The 20,927-nt window shown below is 42.4% G+C and overlaps 1 protein-coding gene across 4 annotated transcripts in view; it reads right to left on the bottom strand.

The window, feature by feature from the left end:
* Positions 1-249: 249 nt before the first annotated feature.
* The window catches only part of TMEM200A (transmembrane protein 200A), a 40,019-nt gene continuing 19,341 nt past the window's right edge, over positions 250-20,927 (bottom strand). For all 4 annotated transcript variants that reach the window (XM_035109008.2, XM_035109007.2, XM_035109009.2 and 1 more), the window contains one exon: positions 250-3,389. In XM_035109008.2, coding sequence (XP_034964899.1) covers positions 1,907-3,373 — 1,467 coding nt within the window. In that variant the 5' untranslated portion in view covers positions 3,374-3,389 and the 3' untranslated portion in view covers positions 250-1,906. The remainder of the gene's footprint in view (positions 3,390-20,927) is intronic.

Below are 20,927 nucleotides of genomic sequence, written 5' to 3'. Positions count from 1 at the left end.
ATACCATACCTCATACTTCTATAGAAACACCTAAAAATGTTGTAACAGTGATAACGCCAAACTAGGTGGGTTTTTCCTTGGCCAGCACTGAGCTTTAGGTAAAGGTAAAGGACCCCTGAACGGTTAAGTCCAGTCAAAGGCAACTATGGGGTTGCGGCGCTCATCTCGCTTCAGGCCGAGCAGGGCCGGCCCTTTGGCCAGGCTGGGTGGCGCAGGGCACCACGGCGCCGGCCCACCAGGGGGGGGGCGCCGCGAGCTGCGGCCACCCGCTGGCCGGCCAGTCCGCCACGCACCTGCGCCCACGGCAGCTGTGCCCGCCCGCCGCGCTGAGAAACAGGGTGGGGGGCGCCGGAGGGATCCGCCGCACCACGGCGCCAGGGGCGCTTAAGACGGCCCTGAGGCCGAGGGAGCTGGCATTTGTCCACGGACAGCTTTCCGGGTTGTGTGGCCAGCATGACTAAACCACTTCTGGTGCAACGGAACACTGTGACAGAAGCCAGAATGCATGAAACCCCATTTACCTTCCTGCCACAGTGGTACCTATTTATCTACTTGCACTGGTGTGCTTTCAAACTGCTAGGCTGACAGGAGCTGGGACAGAGCAACGGGAGCTCACTCTATTGTGGGGATTTGAACTGCTAACCTTCCGATTGGCAGGCCCAAGAGGCTCAGTGCTTTAGACCACAGTGCTACCCGCATCCCCCTAGCACTGAGCCTTATTCAACCCCTAGCCACAAAGTCCCACATTTATAACAACCAGCTATCTTTGCATCCTAGATCAGAAACCATCTCATCTTTCTAGCTTAATCCACCCCCTTGTCATCATAACAGAACTACAAACAACATTGGTATTCAGTTGATTATAGCAAGTTCACAAAAATGGTTTTCAATCTCCATAGTCTTTCTCCCAAATCCTAATCACTGTGGTAGCAGGTTTTTTTGTTTGTTTTTTACTAATATTTGACAATGCATTATTACTACCATATGTAAGAGAATTTCTTGTGCATTCCCTGCTTGGAGTGGGGATGAGCAGTTACTACACAGATAAAATGCTATGTGTTTATTGCATGGTAGAAATATCCTTGCGGATCATACTCATTATCTACTTTACGCTTTGGATTCCAAGAAAAACCATGAACTAGTTTCATGTGCCCAAGGGAAACCTGGACTCATTCATGTTGCTCAAAACACTAATACCCACATGGCACACCTCATTTGAAAGCTTTGAAAACAGGTTTCAATACAGAATAGAATCTATATAGAATAGAATCCTATTATTCTTTTGAATAGAATCCTGCTGATATAGAATTCTTTCTTTTAAAAGGAAAACAGTCAATTTTTCCACTGGATATACTGATGGGCTAAATTTGGCTCCACCACAGCAAACCTTCCATCCATCTCCATCTCCAGTTAAAAGCACCATTGTTAACATGTTGCCATCATTGATGGCTCTGAACATCGAAGCTTATTCAGTCAGCTTGTATTGTTGACTCACAGTAATGAAAGATAGCATGCTTACATAGAAACAAAAAGAGTAATGACTGGGAGGAAAGGGATCTGAGATATGTTGAGCAGTGATAATATACAGTATTGCAATTGTAAATTAAGAAGATATCAATTATCAAACCACCATCCAATTACCATCCAAGCACGAACACCATCCAATCGTCACTATGCCAGTGCAGTGTTTTGATGAACAAGCTGCTTGACATTAAACACTTGGCACTGCAGAGGTGAAAAATAACACCTTTGCTAACACAAGGCCATTTTAATCGGATAGAAACATTTGGTAAAAACAGGCTTGTGGCAGTTTCACTGGAAAACCAAACACACACAAAAAAAGAATCACGTGTCAAAATGTTTTGTTTTGCTAAAAAAATACTGACACATTAATTTTAGTCCCCCGTCAAAACGTTGTCTCAGAAGTTCCACGTTTTAGATTGTTACTCAAAAACTCATCATGTTCAAAACTCAAATTATTATGTGATCTGGAAATCATTTGAAGTTTTTCTTTGTTAGTAAAGTCCTTCTTGACTGTTGCTGATGGCACAAGCAGCCTGTCCATTGGATCTTCTTTGTTTTCTAGTTTCATATAACCTTTACTGTTGTTCCGGTCCAGTCTTGGCCAACTTGGGTGTTTTCTTTGTTCAACTTGGACAGTCAGAGTAGAAGGTCCCCTATCTAAGTCTAGGGATTTTGAGTGCACAGACAAAAGATGCAAAGAGGTGTTGGACCCAAACTGTTTTCTGGCTGCACCAGGTGACAGAAACTTTCCTGTACTGGGCCCAAGATTCATAGAAGATTTGGATGAAGAGTCTCCATATAAACTGTTTCTTGGTATCAATGTGCTGGAATGTTTGTACATGTCGTTGGTATGAGTTGATGGAATGGGTAGAGAGTCCATAGATAAATTTCTAGGCCTGCCTCTAGTGCTAACAGAATCCTCAGTGATGTTGTCTATACTGGGCTCATCAATAACACAGTTATTTAGTTTAATTACAGGTAATGTGAAAGCGTTGATGGAGGATGACACAATTGACTTCGTTTCACACTTTAAAGAGCTGCTACTCCTATCATCCTTTGGCTTTCCAGAGTGAGGGTAAAGGCCGAAGACTGAACCAGAACGCTCAGTAAGCAAAGGTGGCAGAAGATGAGTAGCGTTTTTGCCGTCACTAGCAGCAATTTCATCCTCCTCAGCACTGCTGTCTATTCGAAAGTTGCTCGCGTAGCCTGAGAAGGGTGCAATTGTATTTGCAGCCAGCCGTGATGCGTAAGAACTTCCGTTGTACTTGACTTCATTCTCCCCTGCTAAGCCTGTGTAGGCCGCAGTTAGCTGCTTCTGTTCGCTGATCCTCAGAGTATGTATGTCAATGACAGTGGAATAGATGTCTCTCATGTGTATGATTTTTGTCTCCTTGTCACGGTTTTCATGGAGCATAGCATTTGCACAAATAAATATAAATATTCCAATCCCCATTGTGAAAGGCCCCAACATTTTCATCTTATCAGAATGCAAGTGCTGTTCAAAGAAACGAATTATAACTCCATCTTCTTTTTCTATGACTTGGGTATCATTTAGTGGCAAGCTGTATTCAGACTCTGGAAAAGGCTCCTTTTCAGGCCAATACCCAAGGATTGCCATAGCAATCCCCAGAAATGAGATAAGTACTCCCAGAACAAGGAAGAATCCTGATGGAGAGTAAAGTCGAATCTTGCCTCGGACCACGACTACGTCTGCTCTGGGTCGGCGTTTTACTGGCTTTTGTTCTTCAGTAGCTGCTGATGTCGCAAGATTTAGATGATGCTGGGATCTGGCAGAGTCTTGCCGCTTTAAGGCAGCCAGTCCTGTTATGACTCCTCCTGTTGCTATCATAATTTTTTATTGTGATCTAGATGTGAATACAAAAACAAAACAAAAATGTTTTAATAAGGAAAATTAATAAAGTAGGAAGCATTTCTTTTTTTAAAAAAATCTGTATATTTGCAACCTGTCTCTTAGCCCACCAAGATCTACAAACCCTTTCACAAGAATTAAAGTCCAAAAATTACCATTCAGTGTTCTTCATAACATTGTCATTTCTTAATCACATAATGCTGTCATGAAATTTTATTCGAACTGCAAATTCCAGTTGTAAAACAATAAATGGTGTTTCAATATAGTAAAACAGGCAAGAGGAGTTATACAGACTATAGAAATACTTGGTGAGAAGCTATCTGATTAAGAGTAACTAAAACAATTTGTATCTTGACACCAATTTCTACAGAACTCTGAAGGTAACACGCTACCAATCGTTTACCAGGCTGCAGCAACCACACACCCTGATCTAGAGATCCTCATATGCAGAAGCACATTCCTCACCCACTGGTCTCTATAAGGATCTCTTGTGCGTAACAGATGGTTGGAACTGTCATCTCACCAAACGTGGGGTTGGGGTGGAAAGGACATCTAGATTCAGTAATCACATCCCCAAACATATGACTGTTGCAGTCAGAGCCAACAGCACCGTTCATTCACCAAGAACTCACACCAAATGCTTGGTGTGGGTCACTGCTTCTCCCAACATGGTTCCATCCCATAATGTATATTTAGCGTGAAGATTGACTTTGCTGGATCACAATAAACTTACTTTAGCTGAAAAAGGTGGCTGTGCAGGGTGGTGGTAGAGGTAAAGGGACCTCTGTCAATTAAGTCCAGTCGTGAACGACTCTGGGGTTGCGGCACTCATCTCGCTTTACAGGCTGAGGGAGCTGACATTTGTCCACAGACAGCTTTTCCGGGTCATGTGGCCAGCATGACAACGACGCTTCTGGTGAACCAGAGCAGTGCACGGAAACGCCGTTTACCTTCCTGCCGGAGTGGTACCTATTTATCTACTTGCACTTTGACATGCTTTCGAACTGCTAGGTTGGCAGGAGCTGGGACCGAGCAATGGGAGCTCACCCTGTCGCGGGGACTCGAACCGCCAACCTTCTGATTGGCAAGCCCTAGGCTCTGTGGTTTAACCCACAGCGCCATAGGCTCCCCCAATTCATATCCCCATGTCTAACATGGAGACATGGTGGGCAAGGCTGGGGGAAGTCATGCAACACTGGAGATAGGATCAGCCTTGCTGCCACTTTCTGCATTTATATCTCCTTCATACAAGTAAATGCAGAGGAGGATTCTCCCACAATCTGTTGACTGTGGTGGGGGCAGTGCACACAGGTATTCTTTGGGTAGGATTGAGATACTCATTCTCTGTGAGTTTCTATACAAAATGACTTCATGGTGCTTTTCAGATTAGTGTGCAGGTTGAAACTGGACTATAGAAGAGATTTCACACTTCTCTGAAAGTTGTGGTGCAGTTCTCAGCAGTATAAATGTATTGAAAAATGAATACATGTTTTGAGATAAAATTAAAACAGGGCACACATTAATGTGGAGAGGGAATGAACTAAAACTATGGCTAGAAACATGCAGAAATGGCATGGTCCAGAAATACACAGCATAGCACTGTCAAAAAATAACAACCCATGTCCTTTCAAACATGTAGGAATAAAATCAGACTCTAGTACAACACATGTAATGATGCTCTTTTTTGCGTTTCTTAAAAGCATAATTTGTTTGTCACACTTTCAAAAAGCCCTGGCACATGCACCAGGAAAAATAATAAATAAATAAAAGTTACAGATTTTAAGTAGCAGAACAGTATCAGAATTTTAACTTGCAGTAATATTGTTCTGTAAATGGAACAGAGACAAAAACAAATACAGTGGTACCTCTGGTGAAGAACTTAATTCGTTCCGGAGGTCCGTCCTTAACCTGAAACTGTTCTTAACCTCTGAAGCACCACTTTAGCTAATGGGGCCTCCCACTGCCGCTGCCACCGCACGATTTCTGTTCTCATCCTGAGGTAAAGTTCTTAACCCAAGGTACTACCTCCGGGTTAGTGGAGTCTGTAACCTGAAGTGTTTGTAACCTGAAGCGTTTGTAACCCGAGGTACCACTGTACATATAATATGATGCCAAGGAGCAATTTGACATTAGCAATTTGACATTAGCAAATGAAGTCAATGGGCTATTGGATTACGTTAATGATCTATTCATTCTGTATAAATGCCTAACTTGCAGAAGCAAGCCTCTTCCAAGTAACATAAGGAACTAGTTACCGTGTTTCTCCAAAAATAAGACACTGCCTTATATTTATTTTTCCTCAAAAAACAAAACAAAACGGTGGCTTATTTTCAGGGGATGTCTTATTTTTTATTATTAAGTATGGTACAGTTTAACCTACAAGGTTAAATTGCCTATCACTATGGCTTATTTTCGGGGTATGGCTTATTTTCGGGGTATGGCTTATTTTCGGAGAAACATGGTAAATGCCTACATGAAGGCATCACTGGAGCTTCTGATACCTATTCCCATTGACAAAAACATTTAGTTTGCTGACATGTAATCAAAATAGTCACAACTTCTTGATTCACACAGTTTCAATTTTGTAGATCACATATAGTGAGGAAATTGCTACTGGTCTCTAGGAAGGGTGAAATAAACTTCATAAATAAAATTTATATTAGCCTGAAGAGTGCTGCCTTACTCATGCATAAGTGCTCCAACACAGAGCTGGGAACTTGGTCACTCGGGGTTCCTATCTCTATGTTGGAAAACGTGTTTAGCATGGAAACTAGCCTTTTGTCCTGCACTATAACCAAATTCAGCACACAGAACAGCAGAGATTTAGATATAAAACCTTATGACAGATGGGGTGGCGTTGACATAATAGATTCAAGGAAATTATGCTCCCATTATTTATCCTGAAATCACTGAAAAATTAAAATGGAAGCAACCCAGTTTGTAAAGAAGGAAGAGGGGAAGAAAAGTGGGGGGGGGGAGGATCTCAACTCTGCTTGTTTCAGATTCTCAAGTGAAACAACTTTTGTATAACTTTTAAGCATCTACTGCCAAACAACAGTACAGAACATATTGTACTCTAACTCTTTCACACACATATGTATGTATGTACAGAGCAGCAGTGTATTTGTGTTTGTAACATGGACTGGTTTCCGTGAGGTAAATAACACGTTGCTGCTCTGCACTTACTCTTAAGGAACAGTGAATCCTGCCTGGAGCAAGCATTGCAGGTGCTTAGCAACAAGAAAGCACCAATGCTGAGCCTACAGACCTCTCAGTAGGAGTGGTGGTAGAGCATGTTGCCATGACAGCAGTAGCACAAGAACAAGCGCACTGCTGCTGGCCAGCCTCACAGCAGGGGCACAGAATTAAAACTTGGTATATCTGTTGCATATTTACTGAGGCGCTTAAAATAGAGCAAAAATGCACCTAGCACCAAATCTGTTAGGACCCATTCACACTTACTGTGACAACATGGCACATCAGTGCTTTAACTAGTGTTGGCTATAATAACAAAGTACAATGCCAAGTGTCTATCAACATTCAGGAGTACGGTATGTAGTGGACATGAACCACAGCAGGGATGCAACTTCCTGGTACTTTGTCTTAAATCCTTAGGTCAGAATGAGATGCTGCAGGCGATATACAGCTGCCCACTGAAAACAGAAGCCTGTTGCCTCTTCTCTCCCACAGTAAGGTCTAGTAACACAAAGCTTATAATGAACTATCACCAAGCTGAGTTATCCATGCCTCACACAAGCAGCCGCCAATGAAGTAGAGCAGGGGCAAGAGCACTAAGAACACAATGTTGTCATGCCACACTTCTGGGGGTGACACTTAACTATGCTACCAAAGAGAAGAGGATAAGTAGATGCTGTTCTGCTGGAGCTCCCCATCTCTTGTACAGTCTAAGTCCAGCATTAATCCTCATGCCTATCTGAAACAAAGCCCCAATACATGCAACTGCATTTGCTGGAATTCATCCCTTATTCTCTCCTCCACTCCCACTGTTGTCTTCTTCGGCAACCCCTTTCCCAGCTAAAATTTGTTTGTAAGTCCCTTGAGGTAGGAACCAGCCTTTGTTTTTATTACTCTAAAATGTCATGTGTACTGCTGATGCTGTGCAAATAACACACAGTGTGTCTGGAAATATCCCCTTCGTAGTTTATGCATGTACTGTGGCAAATACTCAGGGTCACATAAATGGTGAGTCAGTTCTTAGTCTACTTGGTTTGTGGGGATCTTCATGCCATAGCTGTCAATTTTTCCCTTTTCTCACGAGGAAGCCTATTCAGCATAAGGGAATTCCCCTTAAAAAAAGGGAGAACTTGGCAGCTATGCTTCATGCATAGACTGGTCCTTGAAGCATCCTGCAAATTAAACACATCATGTGTCCAATCTGCCATGTTATTTGATCAAGCTGCTTTAGATGCAGCAGAGAAAACTATACATAGCATATTCGGTTTTGCTAAGGCCTACGTTATGATATACAGCATAAAACTATGGAAATAAGTTTTTCCCAGAATTACAGCTCCTAAAGTGACCATGCTACTTTTAAGACCCTGGAGAAGAATTGCCACCAGCTCTGGTATGAAGCCATAGGCCCTGCTGACACTTGTGGAAAGAGCAATGGCCATGCAAGCCTTTGGGGAGCATACTGGGACCACCAGTGGGTAGCCTCCATGAGGAGGATGTATTTGCAGCCCCAACAATTTGCAAGATTCCATCAGCCTCTTTTCAGCCCACTGCAATTGTATAAAATCCCATTAAGTGTGAAGTTCCCACACAGAGTTGCTGGCTTTCACAAACAGTGTCCTAGAATGAGTGGAGATGGAGTGGCCACTTACACGTATCACCAAATAGAGAGAGACAGGAAGGGGTTTGCATAAGATCTGCATACGTGTAGGTAAACATTCAGAAAGAATTATTATAATTTAAACAAAGCATAATTATCTCACTATTGCTGTTCAGGTATTGCTGACAGGCCACTTTGAGCCACTTTCCCTCTTTCTGATGGTTCTTAAAACTGGTCTTGAACTGGGCAGCCCTTCAAATGGAGGACTGTCCTTTGTAAAGTAGGGCACTCAGCCACCCTAAGCAAAGCCTGGCATCACCACCCCAAGGTGCTTCTGTGAAGTGAACCAGCCTACATTGCTAGATAATTTATTACAGAAATGCTAAGGAACAGGATCAGGCCCTTTAGATAGCAATTGTAAACACTTTAAAGGTGCTTAATACACCACTTTCCCTCAAGTGGCTCTTCACAATCAACCAGGAGAAAAGCAGACAAGTGAAGGTGGAAAGAAAACAATGGCCTGGATCCGCAGTTCTAAGAATGAAAGGAAGTGACAGAAAGGGACCAGCCACAAAATAAAACTATATCCTAGGCCAGCATTTCTCAACTGCTGTTCCGCGGCACACTAGTGTGCCGCGAGACGCTGGCTGGTGTGCCGCGACATGCGGCGACGAGAAGGGCGATTTGCATTGACACGTGCCTGGCGGCAGCACTGACCCACCGGGAAGGAAGCCGGCCGGGTCACGACGTGGGGCGAGCGCAGCTCTCAACAGCCACCACCACGGGAGGGTGGTTTTAGACAAACTTAAAGAAGCTGGCTGGATGAGCTCAACCTGAAACTTGCTGAGCAAAGGATTGTGCTGGCAGAGAAATCAGCGGCTTGTGAAGCCTTATTACAGGAGATTGCAACCAACACAGCAATTGGCAAGTGTTTCTTACAGTCATAATTATATAGTCAATATAGGGCGGCACAGAGTTAAATTTTTTAACTTTTTTAATGGTGGTGTGCCTCGTGATTTTTTTCATGGAACAAGTGTGCCTTGGCCCAAAAAAGGTTGAGAAACACTGTCCTAGGCCAACCCCAACAACTCTCACCATCAAAGGAAAACAAATGCACAGCAAAGAACTTGCACAACCGACGCTGACAACCCCCCCCCCCGCATTAAGTAAAATAGAAACATTGTCACACACACCCTTCCCTTATCTACCGCTCTCCCCCCTTTTCCTCCACAATGTCTCAACAACTGAAACTGATCTGTAAAAATGCTATGAGAGACATTGCACACGTCTTTGTAAACTGAGAAAACCTTTAATAAAAATTTATATATATATTTTAAAAAAGAAAGGAACTTTCCTGTCTCATCCTTCCTTATGTAAGCATTTCTGTTTGTTCATGGAGCTCAGGATCCAAACCTGTATTTTTTTATTTTGTAGGGTAAAAAGAATCATGCCCTGGAAAGGCTTCTTTAATACCAATTTTCCTTTCAATATTACTTTACTTCTTTCTTCTGTCACAAAGAGAATAGGATGCTAAGCAACCTCTAGGATCACAAGCTGGGCTGTCTAATGTTTCTGACTTCATATACTTACAAATTAAGTATTCCTCCCTGTCTTTGTATTTATTTGTATTAATATTTTTAGGGTGCTTTTCCACCAGAGGACTGCAAAGTGTTGTGCAACATAACATTCATGGTGGGTGCGGAGGAATGACCACTTTAAAAATCAATACTGATATTTTAAACTTCGTTTTTTACTGTTTTATTGTTCCTTTTCCCTTCCTGATCTTTTCAACCTTCCCAACTGCAAAGGAGATGGGAAAGGGATAGTTGGTGGGATGGGGAGAGAAAGTCATTTTAAGCATAAAGGCAAAGGGACCCCTGACCATTAGGTCCAGTCACGGACGACTCTGGGGTTGTGGCGCTCATCTCGCTCTATTGGCCGAGGGAGCCGGCCAGGGCAGTCTTGAGCAGGTCACGCGCCCTGGCGCTGAGGGGTGGAGATCGCCCTGGCACCCGCGCCCTGTCTACCGGCCCGGCGCTCTGCCGCCCCGCGCCACCGGGACTCTACCTAGAGCCGGCCCTGGAGCCGGCGTACAGCTTCCAGGTCATGTGGCCAGCATGACTAAGCCGCTTCTGGTGAACCAGAGCAGCGCACGGAAACGCCATTTACCTTCCCGCCGTAGTGGTACCTATTTATCTACTTGCACTTTGACATGCTTTCGAACTGCTGGGTTGGTTGACAGGTGCTGAGACCAAGCAATGGGAGCTCACCCCGTCACGGGGATTCAAACCACTGACCTTCTGATCGGCAAGCCCTAGGCTCTGTGGTTTAACCCACAGTGCCACCCATGTCGATTTTAAGCATACATGGAAACAATTTCCAGCAGGATTGGTGCAACACATTTTTTTACCCAAGGTGGACAGGCCTACTCTTACTCTTCACCACCTTTACCTGCTCCAACCCCCCTTGGTTGTGAGTGGGAGGTGCACAACCAGGATAGCACTTTAAGACCCTGGACTGTGCATTGGAAGCCATGTCTCCACCTGCCCCACACCTGATGTCAAAGTGTCATCTTTTGAGGATGTGGTTCATGGGGAATGGCCTCCTGAGCCAAACGGGTACCCGTGCTGGGCCAATTTTGCCTTAATGCAAGAAGTTCTCCATTCCTGTTGTACATTATGATACAGTTACAGTTTAGAGAAATCTGGAGAAGCTGACACCTGTTAAGTGCATCTGGAGTTGCATATAAAACTAGCAGTTTTGGAGATGCCACAACTTTTTGAAAGTTGTCTAGATAGCCAAAGCTTTTGTAATATGATGTAAGTATTCTGACTGCACTCTTGGGACTATGATCTCTGCAAGAGGATCGGGGAACATAGTGATGCATGAACATTCCCATCTCCAGCTCAGAAATGACATCTTCCTATCCCCCCACCCTCACTGAGTGCTTTCAAAAACTGAAGGACTTTTGCAAGTACTTGCTGGGGAGGGAATCATTACCGGTATTTGTCTCTTTGCAACTGAAAGTCAAGCAATTAAATATTTGCCTTGTATAAAACCTAATCAAACTAACTGAGTAATCATCAAGAGGGCATTCTATAACCAGGGTGCCACCACCGAAAAGACAATTTCCGTGATTATCTTCCACTTGATGGCAACACAGAGAGGGGTCTCTGATGTGTATGTTAAAACACAGGAAGATTCGCATGCAAGGGACAATTCTTCAGGCCCCTAGGACTCGAGCAAATTAAGTTATGTAGCATGTTCTCTCTTTAAAAGCCTTTTAAAAAATGTAGTCATTCCCCTTCTGCCTTGTAACACTTTCTTCCCTCACTACCGATGCACCTGCCCCCCCCCACAGCAACTATTAAAAGACTGTCCTTTCAAGTAACATTTGTCTTCAGCCCCATCTGTAACTGCAATTATGTCTCGTAGTCTGTAGAATGCCACTTTTTACTATCTAGCTGTTATCTGTAAATGGAACAGAGACAAAAACAAATAGGAAATCCATTTCATAAGAGGCACAAGCTCTGCTGTGGACTGTCCTAAGCTCTTTAAACTGCAGCACTTCTTTCTATTTTGGGAAATAATCTTTGGGTTTTCAACCATGATTTTCACATCCCAATCTGCTTTGGGCATATTTTTGCCTTCCAAAGCCCCCCAACAAAAATTGTTTAGAAATTAATCGAAAAATCTTCTTTTATCCACAATATATTTATAGGATAATTAGATTAAAGGGGGGGGCATTTCTCCTACTTATGTAAGGAGTGTTTGAAAAAGAAAGGTTAGGAAAAACTGTTAACTGAAGATGCATTTGCCTCTTCTTCTTTTTTTTGCCAAGAGTGCAATTAGTATTAGAAAAATCCTTTAATCTTACTCTAAAAATGGGAATGCGCTTCAAATCTCAAAACTATATTCACGGCAAATGAGCAAAGGAGGAGCAGAGAGGCAAAGAAAATGACAGCACAATACAATGACATAAAGGGAAATAATAATAGCTCTTTCTAAGCAGGAATGGCAGTTCCAGAAGTCAATTTTTTGTGCGTTATTATCTTTCTTACTAACACAGTAGTAATGCAGATAGCAATATTACAGTGACAGAACAAAACAGAACTGGGTGGTCGACCAAGAACATTCTTTGGGAACTACCCAGCACCTCTTCATTTGTCTGCTATTTGATGCCACCCCCTGTAATTGCCTCTTGCCATTTCGTTTCAACAGCGCATTTGCAAAGGTAAGGAAAGCAGCAATTCCACCAGGAATTACAGAGTTACAAAAATACACAAACAGTTGGAGATGTTTATGTGGTTGCCTGAATTCTAATCCACATTCAACAAGGCCTAAGAGACAGGTGCAGTGTTTCGGTGGCCAGACAAGAAGGTTTTAATGGTTGCCAACCTAGCAGTTTGAAAGCACACCAGTGCAAGTGGATTAATAGGTACCGCTGTGGCGGGAAGGTAAACGGTGTTTCTGTGAGCTCTGGCTTCCGTCACAGTGTCCCGTTGCACCAGAAGCTGATTAGTCATGCTGGTCACATTCAACTGAATACCAGTGTTGTCTGTAGTTCTGTTATGACGACAACGGGATGGATTAAGCTAGAAAGATGAGATTGTTTCTGATCTGGGATGCTAAGATAGCTGGTTGTTATAAAGGTGAGACTTTGTGGCTAGGGGTTGAATAAGGCTCAGTGCTAGGGGGATATGGGTAGCACTGTGGTCTAAACCACTGAGCCACTTGAGCTTGCCAATTGGAAAGTTAGCAGTTCAAATCCCCACAATAGAGTGAGCTCCCGTTGCTTTGTCCCAGCTCCTGTCAGCCTAGCAGTTTGAAAGCACACCAGTGCAAGTAGATAAATAGGTACCGCTGTGGCGGGAAGGTAAATGGGGTTTCCATGCGCTCTGGCTTCTGTCACGGTGTTCCATTGCACCAGAAGTGGTTTAGTCATGCTGGCCACATGACCTGGAAAGCTGTCTGTGGACAAACGCCGGCTCCCTTGGCCTGAAGCAAGATGAGCGCTGCACCCCATAGTCACCTTTGACTGGACTTAACCATCCAGGGGCCCTTTACCTTTTTTAACTAATGGCTGCAGTTAGGACATGACCTCCAGAGTTTCAGGAAGGGGTTGTTTCTCCCTGTCCTGCCTGGATATGTCAGGGATTAAGCCAGGAAACTTCTGCATGCAAAGCAGATCCTCTGCCACTGAATCGCAGTCCTTCCACAGGAGGAAGAGGAGCAAAGATAAGGGTGGAGCAAAACCCCAGGGGTATATAATCTGGTAGAGTACTTTCACATGGTCTGCTACCGAGGGTTGTGCAAGAAGGTGTGGCAGCCTGCATCATATTCTATGATCTGCCGCTCACTAACTCATTACTGTGGTGGTGGTTTCCTCATAAAAATTTGTATACCTGGATCAAAGATCTGGATTTAAAAGCTGTACATTGTCATGTTCACTGACCATTCCTTCATTCCTCTTTTATTTTCAGAACCTCTTTCTCTTAACTTGATTTTTGCACCACTGTTGTAGCAAATGCATCCACCACTTAATTATACAACAGGAAATACATTGCCACAGAGTTTGCATCTGACAGGGGGAGCCATAGCCAGTCTTAGCTCTTTGCATGATATTCAGGTTTGCAAGGACACCAAAATGCAAATACACAGGGGAAACAAGAAGGTAGAGAGAACAGAGTTGGCATTATCTATTGGATTTATATCCCACCTTGTCTATAAACTCAATACATCGTACATAGTTCCTCACCTCCAATTTCATCCTCACCATGACGAAGATGAAATAGGAAAGACTGAGAGATGGTGATTGGCTCAAGGTTACCTAGTGGGTTTCACAGCTGAGTGAAGATTTGAATTGGGGCCTCCCCAGTCCTAGACTGATGATCTTACAATGCAATCCTAACTATGTTTACTCAGCTATAAGTCCTGTTGAATGCAATGTGACTTACAGATAAGTGAGCTTAGGGTGGAAACCTTAAGCACTACACCAGACTGGCACATGTATTCCTCATACCTGAACTGCAAAGGCAAAGTAGTCATGAATCTAGAAAGCAATCACCACTTTATACAATTATACAATTATGAATAAGCAGACTTTAAGATACAGCAAGGGAATCAACTGCAAGTACTGAGAGAAAGTAAAACTACACATCAGTGCACCTTATGCAGAAATTGCTATGCACTATTTTGCAATTCAACTCTGAAAATGAAACCTGAAATTCCGATCTGAAAATTATTGTTGGCCTTCCAAAAACCCATACTGTAGTACTTTTGACAGATTCATTTAATGGTCATGCTTACATAAAGGGTATTATGTATGTCCAAAATAACTTGCAGTTTTGTTGCTTTTTAAAACTTTATTCCTCAAATGATCTTCATTGCCCCAATGATGTCACCTTTTAGTGCCACACAATTTTTTGTTGTTACCAGCATGCCACATATGTGAGGGGACCTCTTGCACACCCTCAAAATTCGAAATTGGCAGGTGGTGTTGTGGCTACAAATGAAATGCACAGCTTCCCAAAGGGAGGATTTGAGAGCATTTGATGACTTGATGCACATCTGGACCTACTGAAATTCAAATTGACAGCTAGATTTCCCTGCAGAAGCCTGCTGCCCAAGATAAGGGAAATAGAACTGAAGAATGGACTCCCTCCAGCAGCTTTCTGCATCTGCCTAACTTAGATTGTCTTCTCTTATCTGTTGCCCAGGGTAACCTTCATTTTGGACATGTAAGCAAGTTGCATAAAAACCTGTCAGTTCACACTTCCCTGGCAGAAAAGCTATGTATTAGTTTACACGGAAAGATGAAAGAGAAGATTCTTTCAGTGTCCTTGACACAAGCCATTATTACCAATTCTTTTTCTCCTTGATTGTCACCTGAAAGCATTCCATAGATAGGATATATACCTGTGCCTGAGACCACACTTCCCAAGAAGGGTTACACATTCCAATAGCTTTTGAAGAAATGTGTCATCCCTTTCCAAGACGGTGTCCAGGATATCTGACATTTCCCCCATCCTCCCAGCACTTGTCCACATAGAGAATTGCTGTGCCCAGAGATTAATTTCTAAAGAGAGAAGTGCAAGAAGTTCTGGTAGGAAGCTGTGCCATCTGCTCTGGAAACTTGCCTCTTAATTTAAAATAAGTGGGTGCTTGCTATTGAGTATTTGATGGTGCAAAAAGAAGGCACATTCTGCGCATGGAGAAGGGGTCCAATGATATACTGCCCTGATTTCCTTGGAGGAAGGGTGGGATAAAAATATAACCAATGGCAAACATTAGTAATATTCCAGGATTTGGTCCCCAAATTGAAAACTGTACAGTATTAGAATAAGAATCAAGCAAAATCCCCCTAACCTTTGATTATATACCCCTAACACACTTCTATGTTGAGCCTCAGATGTTTCTGCTATATATCATATCACTCAAATTACAACACGGTAAAACCTCAAGCCCAGAAGGGTCTTTCACAGACAGCAAATAATCTCTCTTACTACCTTCTTTCAACTTGCCTGCCTATGATATAGCATTGCATTCCTCAAGTGTTTTTAAATGCTGAGAGCATTATCTGTGAGCTATAAGATCAGCAGGTAAATTTTTAGGGAAAACAACATTCTGTAAAAGATTCGTTGAATGACAGATGCTGTCTTGAGAAATCACATTCTAATCCATTCTTTTTTAAAACAGGATTTTAATGCAGAGAGTTTAAATGTCAGGAAGGTTTTTTTGGGGTTTTTTTTAAAAAAAACCAAACAAATATATATATATTTTTTTAAAAAAAACACAACCCCTTAAGTTGCAGCTTAGTTACATCTTGGATAATTTCCCTTGCAGATATGTTTGGAAAAAGCAAATGGCTCTTTTCTGCATAATGCACCACAGTTCCACTGCATAGAACAATGAAGAGAGTTACAGTGCTCACACTTCTCCAATGCCCCCCTTTCCATTTCCTGTATTGTGTTGGTTTTTCTTAAATATTTTTTCACCCATTTCTGAATTGATTTTTAAAGCTCTGCAAGTCCAAGATGTTTGACAAGGGAAAAAAGCTTAAAGGAAAAATGGTAGAGCAGGCATCCCCAAACTGTGGCCCTCCAGATGTTTTGGCCTACAACTACCAGCATCCCTAGCTAACAGGACCAGTGGTCAGGGATGATGGGAATTGTAGTCCAAAACATCTGGAGGGCCGAAGTTTGGGGATGCCTGTGGTAGAGCATGAGACTCCTAATCTCAGGGTTGTGGGTTCAAGGTCCACATTGGGCAAAAGATTCCTGCATTGCAGGTGGTTGGACGAGATAATCCTTGTGGTCCCTTCCAACTCTACAATTCTATGATACTATGATTCTATGATACTTGCTAAATGTTCTACCTAAATGAAGACAGCTGCACGCAAACTCCAGATAAAGTAAAATAGAGGGTGTATAAGGCTGCAACCGTATACACACTTAATTGGGAGTACGGTAAGCCCTGCTAAATTTAATGAGCCGTTTATGAGAATACATTGATAGGATTTTGTTGTAAGTTAATCAGCTACATTTATGTCCCATTGATTTCAGTGTGGCAGCCTAATTAATTGGCCCTACTGGCTTCAACAGGACGCAAGTTCAACTAAGTCTGGTCCAGTCCAGAGAAAATACAAAGAAAGGAAAGGAGTTGCCACCACTAGAAGACACTCCATACCTTGGACTACAATTCCCATCAGGCCCAGCTGATAAGCCCAGTGATAAGGGATGATTATAAATGTAGTTCAGCTACTTTTGGAGGGCCACAAGTTGCCCACCCCTGCCCTAATAATGACGTATGTTCCTCATATACAGCAATGAATATAAATAATGAATATTCTCTTACAACAAATTGCTTTTATTACTTGCACACACACACACCCCTATATTGCAACCAGAAAAGAGACCTGAAATCTGGTTAAGTAATTTCAAGTTCGAGCTTCTTTAATTCTTTACTTGAGTTGCATACATGAAAATTGCACTTAGCTATCTGACCAGCTACACCAGGCATCCCCCAACTGCGGCCCTCCAGATGTTTGGCCTACAACTCCCATGATCCCTAGCTAAGAGGACCAGTGGTCAGGAATGATGGGAATTGTAGTCCAAAACATCTGGATGGCCAAAGTTTGGGGATGCCTGAGTTACACCAACATCCTGTCTCTACAGCTGAGCAGAAGAAAAGCTCTAGGAAAATGAAACACAGTTGTACATTAACTAGATTACATGTCAACGGACATCTGTTTTACATTTTAAGGCCGAATTATGCAAACTGGATTTTCCTCCTCTCTCTGGTCTCCTACCTGATGCCCCCTATGCTGTTGGAATCAGAGGTACTTGACTCCTCAGGTAAATCAGCCTTGTGAGAAGGTTCAGTTCAGTTAAGAATCAACTGACTGCTAGCCTCAGGTTCAATGCCTTGAAACCTGCTGGTGGTAGAGTGGCTGGTTTAGGGTTAGAGCTGGCCTTGGCCCAGCAGTTAGGCTCCTTATACAGTATGAGTTCCATTTCTGTATGATTACTTATTACAGTGGTACCTCTACTTACGAATTTAATGCGTTCTGAACGCACATTTGTAAGTCGGAAAAAATTGTAAGTCAAATCCCATAGGAATGCATTGGGAGAAAAAATTAGTAAGTTGAAGCAACCCTATCTAAAAATTCGTACCCTGTTTCTCATATTTTAAGACATACCCATAAAATAAGCCATAGCAGGATTTCTAAGCATTCGAGGAATATAAGACATACCCCGAAAATAAGACATAGTGATAGGTGCAGCAGCAATGCCGGCCGTGGCAGGAGGAGGAGGAAAAAAATAAGACATCCCTTGAAAATAAGCCATAGTGTGTTTTTTTGAGGAAAAAATAAATATAAGACATGTCTTATAATATGAGAAACACGGTAAGTAGAAAAAATCCTATCTAAACCGCATCCAAGATCGCGGACGGAGCTCTGTTCATAAGTAGAAACATTTGTAAGTAGAGTTATTCGTAAGTAGAGGTACCACTGTACTTACAAAACCTATAAGTGCACCATGGAGGCCAAGAGTATACCCCACATGATGCCCTCTAGTTCTTTTATTTTTGTAAAGTCCATTTTGTTATTTCATTTTATAATGTATATAAAACAAAGAGAACAATTATAACAGACAAAAAAATTAAAAGGTGAAAAACACAAACTATAAAAAGGCATGCGGAATGAGTAGGTGCACCTGAGTTAAAATAACAAAGTCCAAGTAAAGGCTATCAACTTTATCAGATCATCAAGAATAGTTCCAGATTTGATAGGCTTGTCTTGAAAATGACGGTTCAGATGTAAATGCCACAAAGGAATGCCAAATCATATAAAAGGTGTCTGGAGATTCCAGTCCTTGTCGAAATCTCAAATTACGCATTATTTTCTCCATTATAGCTATATTCTAGAATGAGCGGTACCAAGTGTGCAATGCAAGATTTGGGGCTGTTTTCCATTGAGTTGCAATTACTATTTGTGCTGCCAAGATCATATATAAGACCAATTCTTTTGGCAATGTATTTACATGGATATCACTAAAAATATTCAGTAAGATTAATTTATGACAACAAACTATATTTATTCAGTAATATTTATCATTTATGTCAAAATTAAATTACAAAAATCTTGTACAAACTGACATTCCCACCATAAATGATAATATGTACCGACTTTATTGCAACCCCTTTAACAATTAGCTGATGGAGAAAAAAAACATTTTTTACCTTTGCAAAGGAGTGCAAGACCATCTGTGTAATAATGTTAAGCAGTTTTCTCTAAGAAAACTGGAAACAGATTTTAAGGGTCGTGATTCCCAAATTATATTCCAGTCCTTGGGAAGAATCTGTGCACCAATATCCAGTTCCCATAACTTTATCAGTGGTTCCACAGATCCACAAGTTACATTAAGCTGTTGGGTTCCAGCTGCCACCAACCTCATCTAACATGGTCAATGGCCATGAAGGTTGGGAGAACATGCTGCCTGGCCACGGTAACCCAAGGACAGGATTCTACCATAAATAAAATGATTAAATATTTTATATTATGTTTGGTGATACGATCCTATCTAATATTACTGCAAATCATTCATTTTAAAAAGCTATATAGACCTGCTTCTTCCCAGGGTTCAAGGTGAGTTATATTTCTTCACTTCATATAGTCTGAATGTTCCCTTGAAGAATCCTTTTGAGAAAGGTCTCCGTTATTCATATTTTGCAGCTGGAGGCCCAAGGCTGACAGATCGCAACCTACTCAAGGGCACTCAGCAAGGCCATGACTAAAATGGGATTTAGCCAATGGCTTCTCAACACAAGCAGGGGGGAGAATAGGAAGCAAAAGGAGGGGGGGTGATATTCAATATGTTGCAGACCTCTAATACCCTTCATCAGGGAGTTTGAAATAGAGAAGTTCAGTCTTTTGTCATACTATCGCCTCTTTCCTCTGCTGTAGAAGGAAAGAAAGAGATGGTCTAGCAAAAGACAGAACTTCTGTATTTCAAATTCCCTGATGACTTGGACTTTTCTCCCTTTCCCCTTTGCTTCCTGCTCCTTCTTCCACCATTGGCCTGCAGTTTCTCTTTTTGCTACACTTCAGCACAGGCAGCCAGAGTTGGAACCCTGACTTGTAGATGAGCCTTGAAAATGGAGACACACAGTGCAGTCATAGCTTGGCTCCCGTACTTGGGAGTCTGGCTCCCGAACGATCAAAAACTGGAAGTGAGTGTTCCGGTTTTCGAACGTTCTTTTGGAAGCTGAACATCCAACGGGGCTTCCGCTGCTTCTGATTGGCTGCAGGAGCTTCCTACAGTCAATCAGAAGCCACACTTTGGAAGTCGAACGTTTCGGAAGTCGAATGGACTTCTGGAACAGATTATGTTAGACTTCCGAGGTACGACTGTACTGTATTAAGGACTAGGGATGCAGTGCTCTGCACACTGACTTGGGAGTAAAGCCCATTCAGCTCAGTGAGAGAAAGCACAGAGTGCAGGGCTGAAAAACTCGATTTGTTTTAAGTTGCGCACATCATGTAACAGTTTCCGCTGGCTGTAGCATCCTGTCATAGAACAGATAATGAATCAAGTTAAATTTGTTCCTGTTCTGGGAAGGGAGATTAAGACAACATTTTTAACAGTAAACTTCTCTTGCCCTGCAAACCATCAGATCAGAGGTTAAGCTTAAAACATCAAAAAGTAAAAGATGCAACAGAAAGAGGATTTCTGCCCAGAGGAGTCTTGTGTCTGGCTAAGCATACAGCCCTAGGCTTCCTTACTTGGGAGTAAGCCCCACTGAACTCAGCAGGGCTTAATTCCGAGTAGACACTATAAAACACAAATCTGTTACTTCCCCCTTTTCAAGGCACTTTTCCGAGGCAATATTTTCATTAACATAAATGTCATGTTTACAATTGTTAGTCTGTCTGATTTCACAGTTGTGAAGAGATATTGCCAAGATCTGCTCAGAATAAATGCTATGGGCCAAATTAGGCATTATGTACAGCAGATGCATGCTGGTAGTACTCTGATGGCCCTTTTTAAACATTAATGTCTGCTTCTGGAGGGAGGATTGGAGACTGGATAAGTAGCAGCATGGGGTGCTTTGCTTAACCCTTTCCCTGCTGCTGTCTTCCTTTTCCAAATTGTGCCTTTCCCAAAGAATCTTCTGTTTGAAATGCTATGTTTGGAAATGGAAAGTGGGGAAAGAGTTAAGCACACATGCGTGCACACA

This window comes from Zootoca vivipara, chromosome 3 (genome assembly GCF_963506605.1).
Source record: "Zootoca vivipara chromosome 3, rZooViv1.1, whole genome shotgun sequence".
NCBI lineage: Eukaryota > Metazoa > Chordata > Lepidosauria > Squamata > Lacertidae > Zootoca > Zootoca vivipara.
Note: the sequence above shows the minus strand (reverse complement) of the source record. Positions and strands in the feature narration are given on the sequence as shown.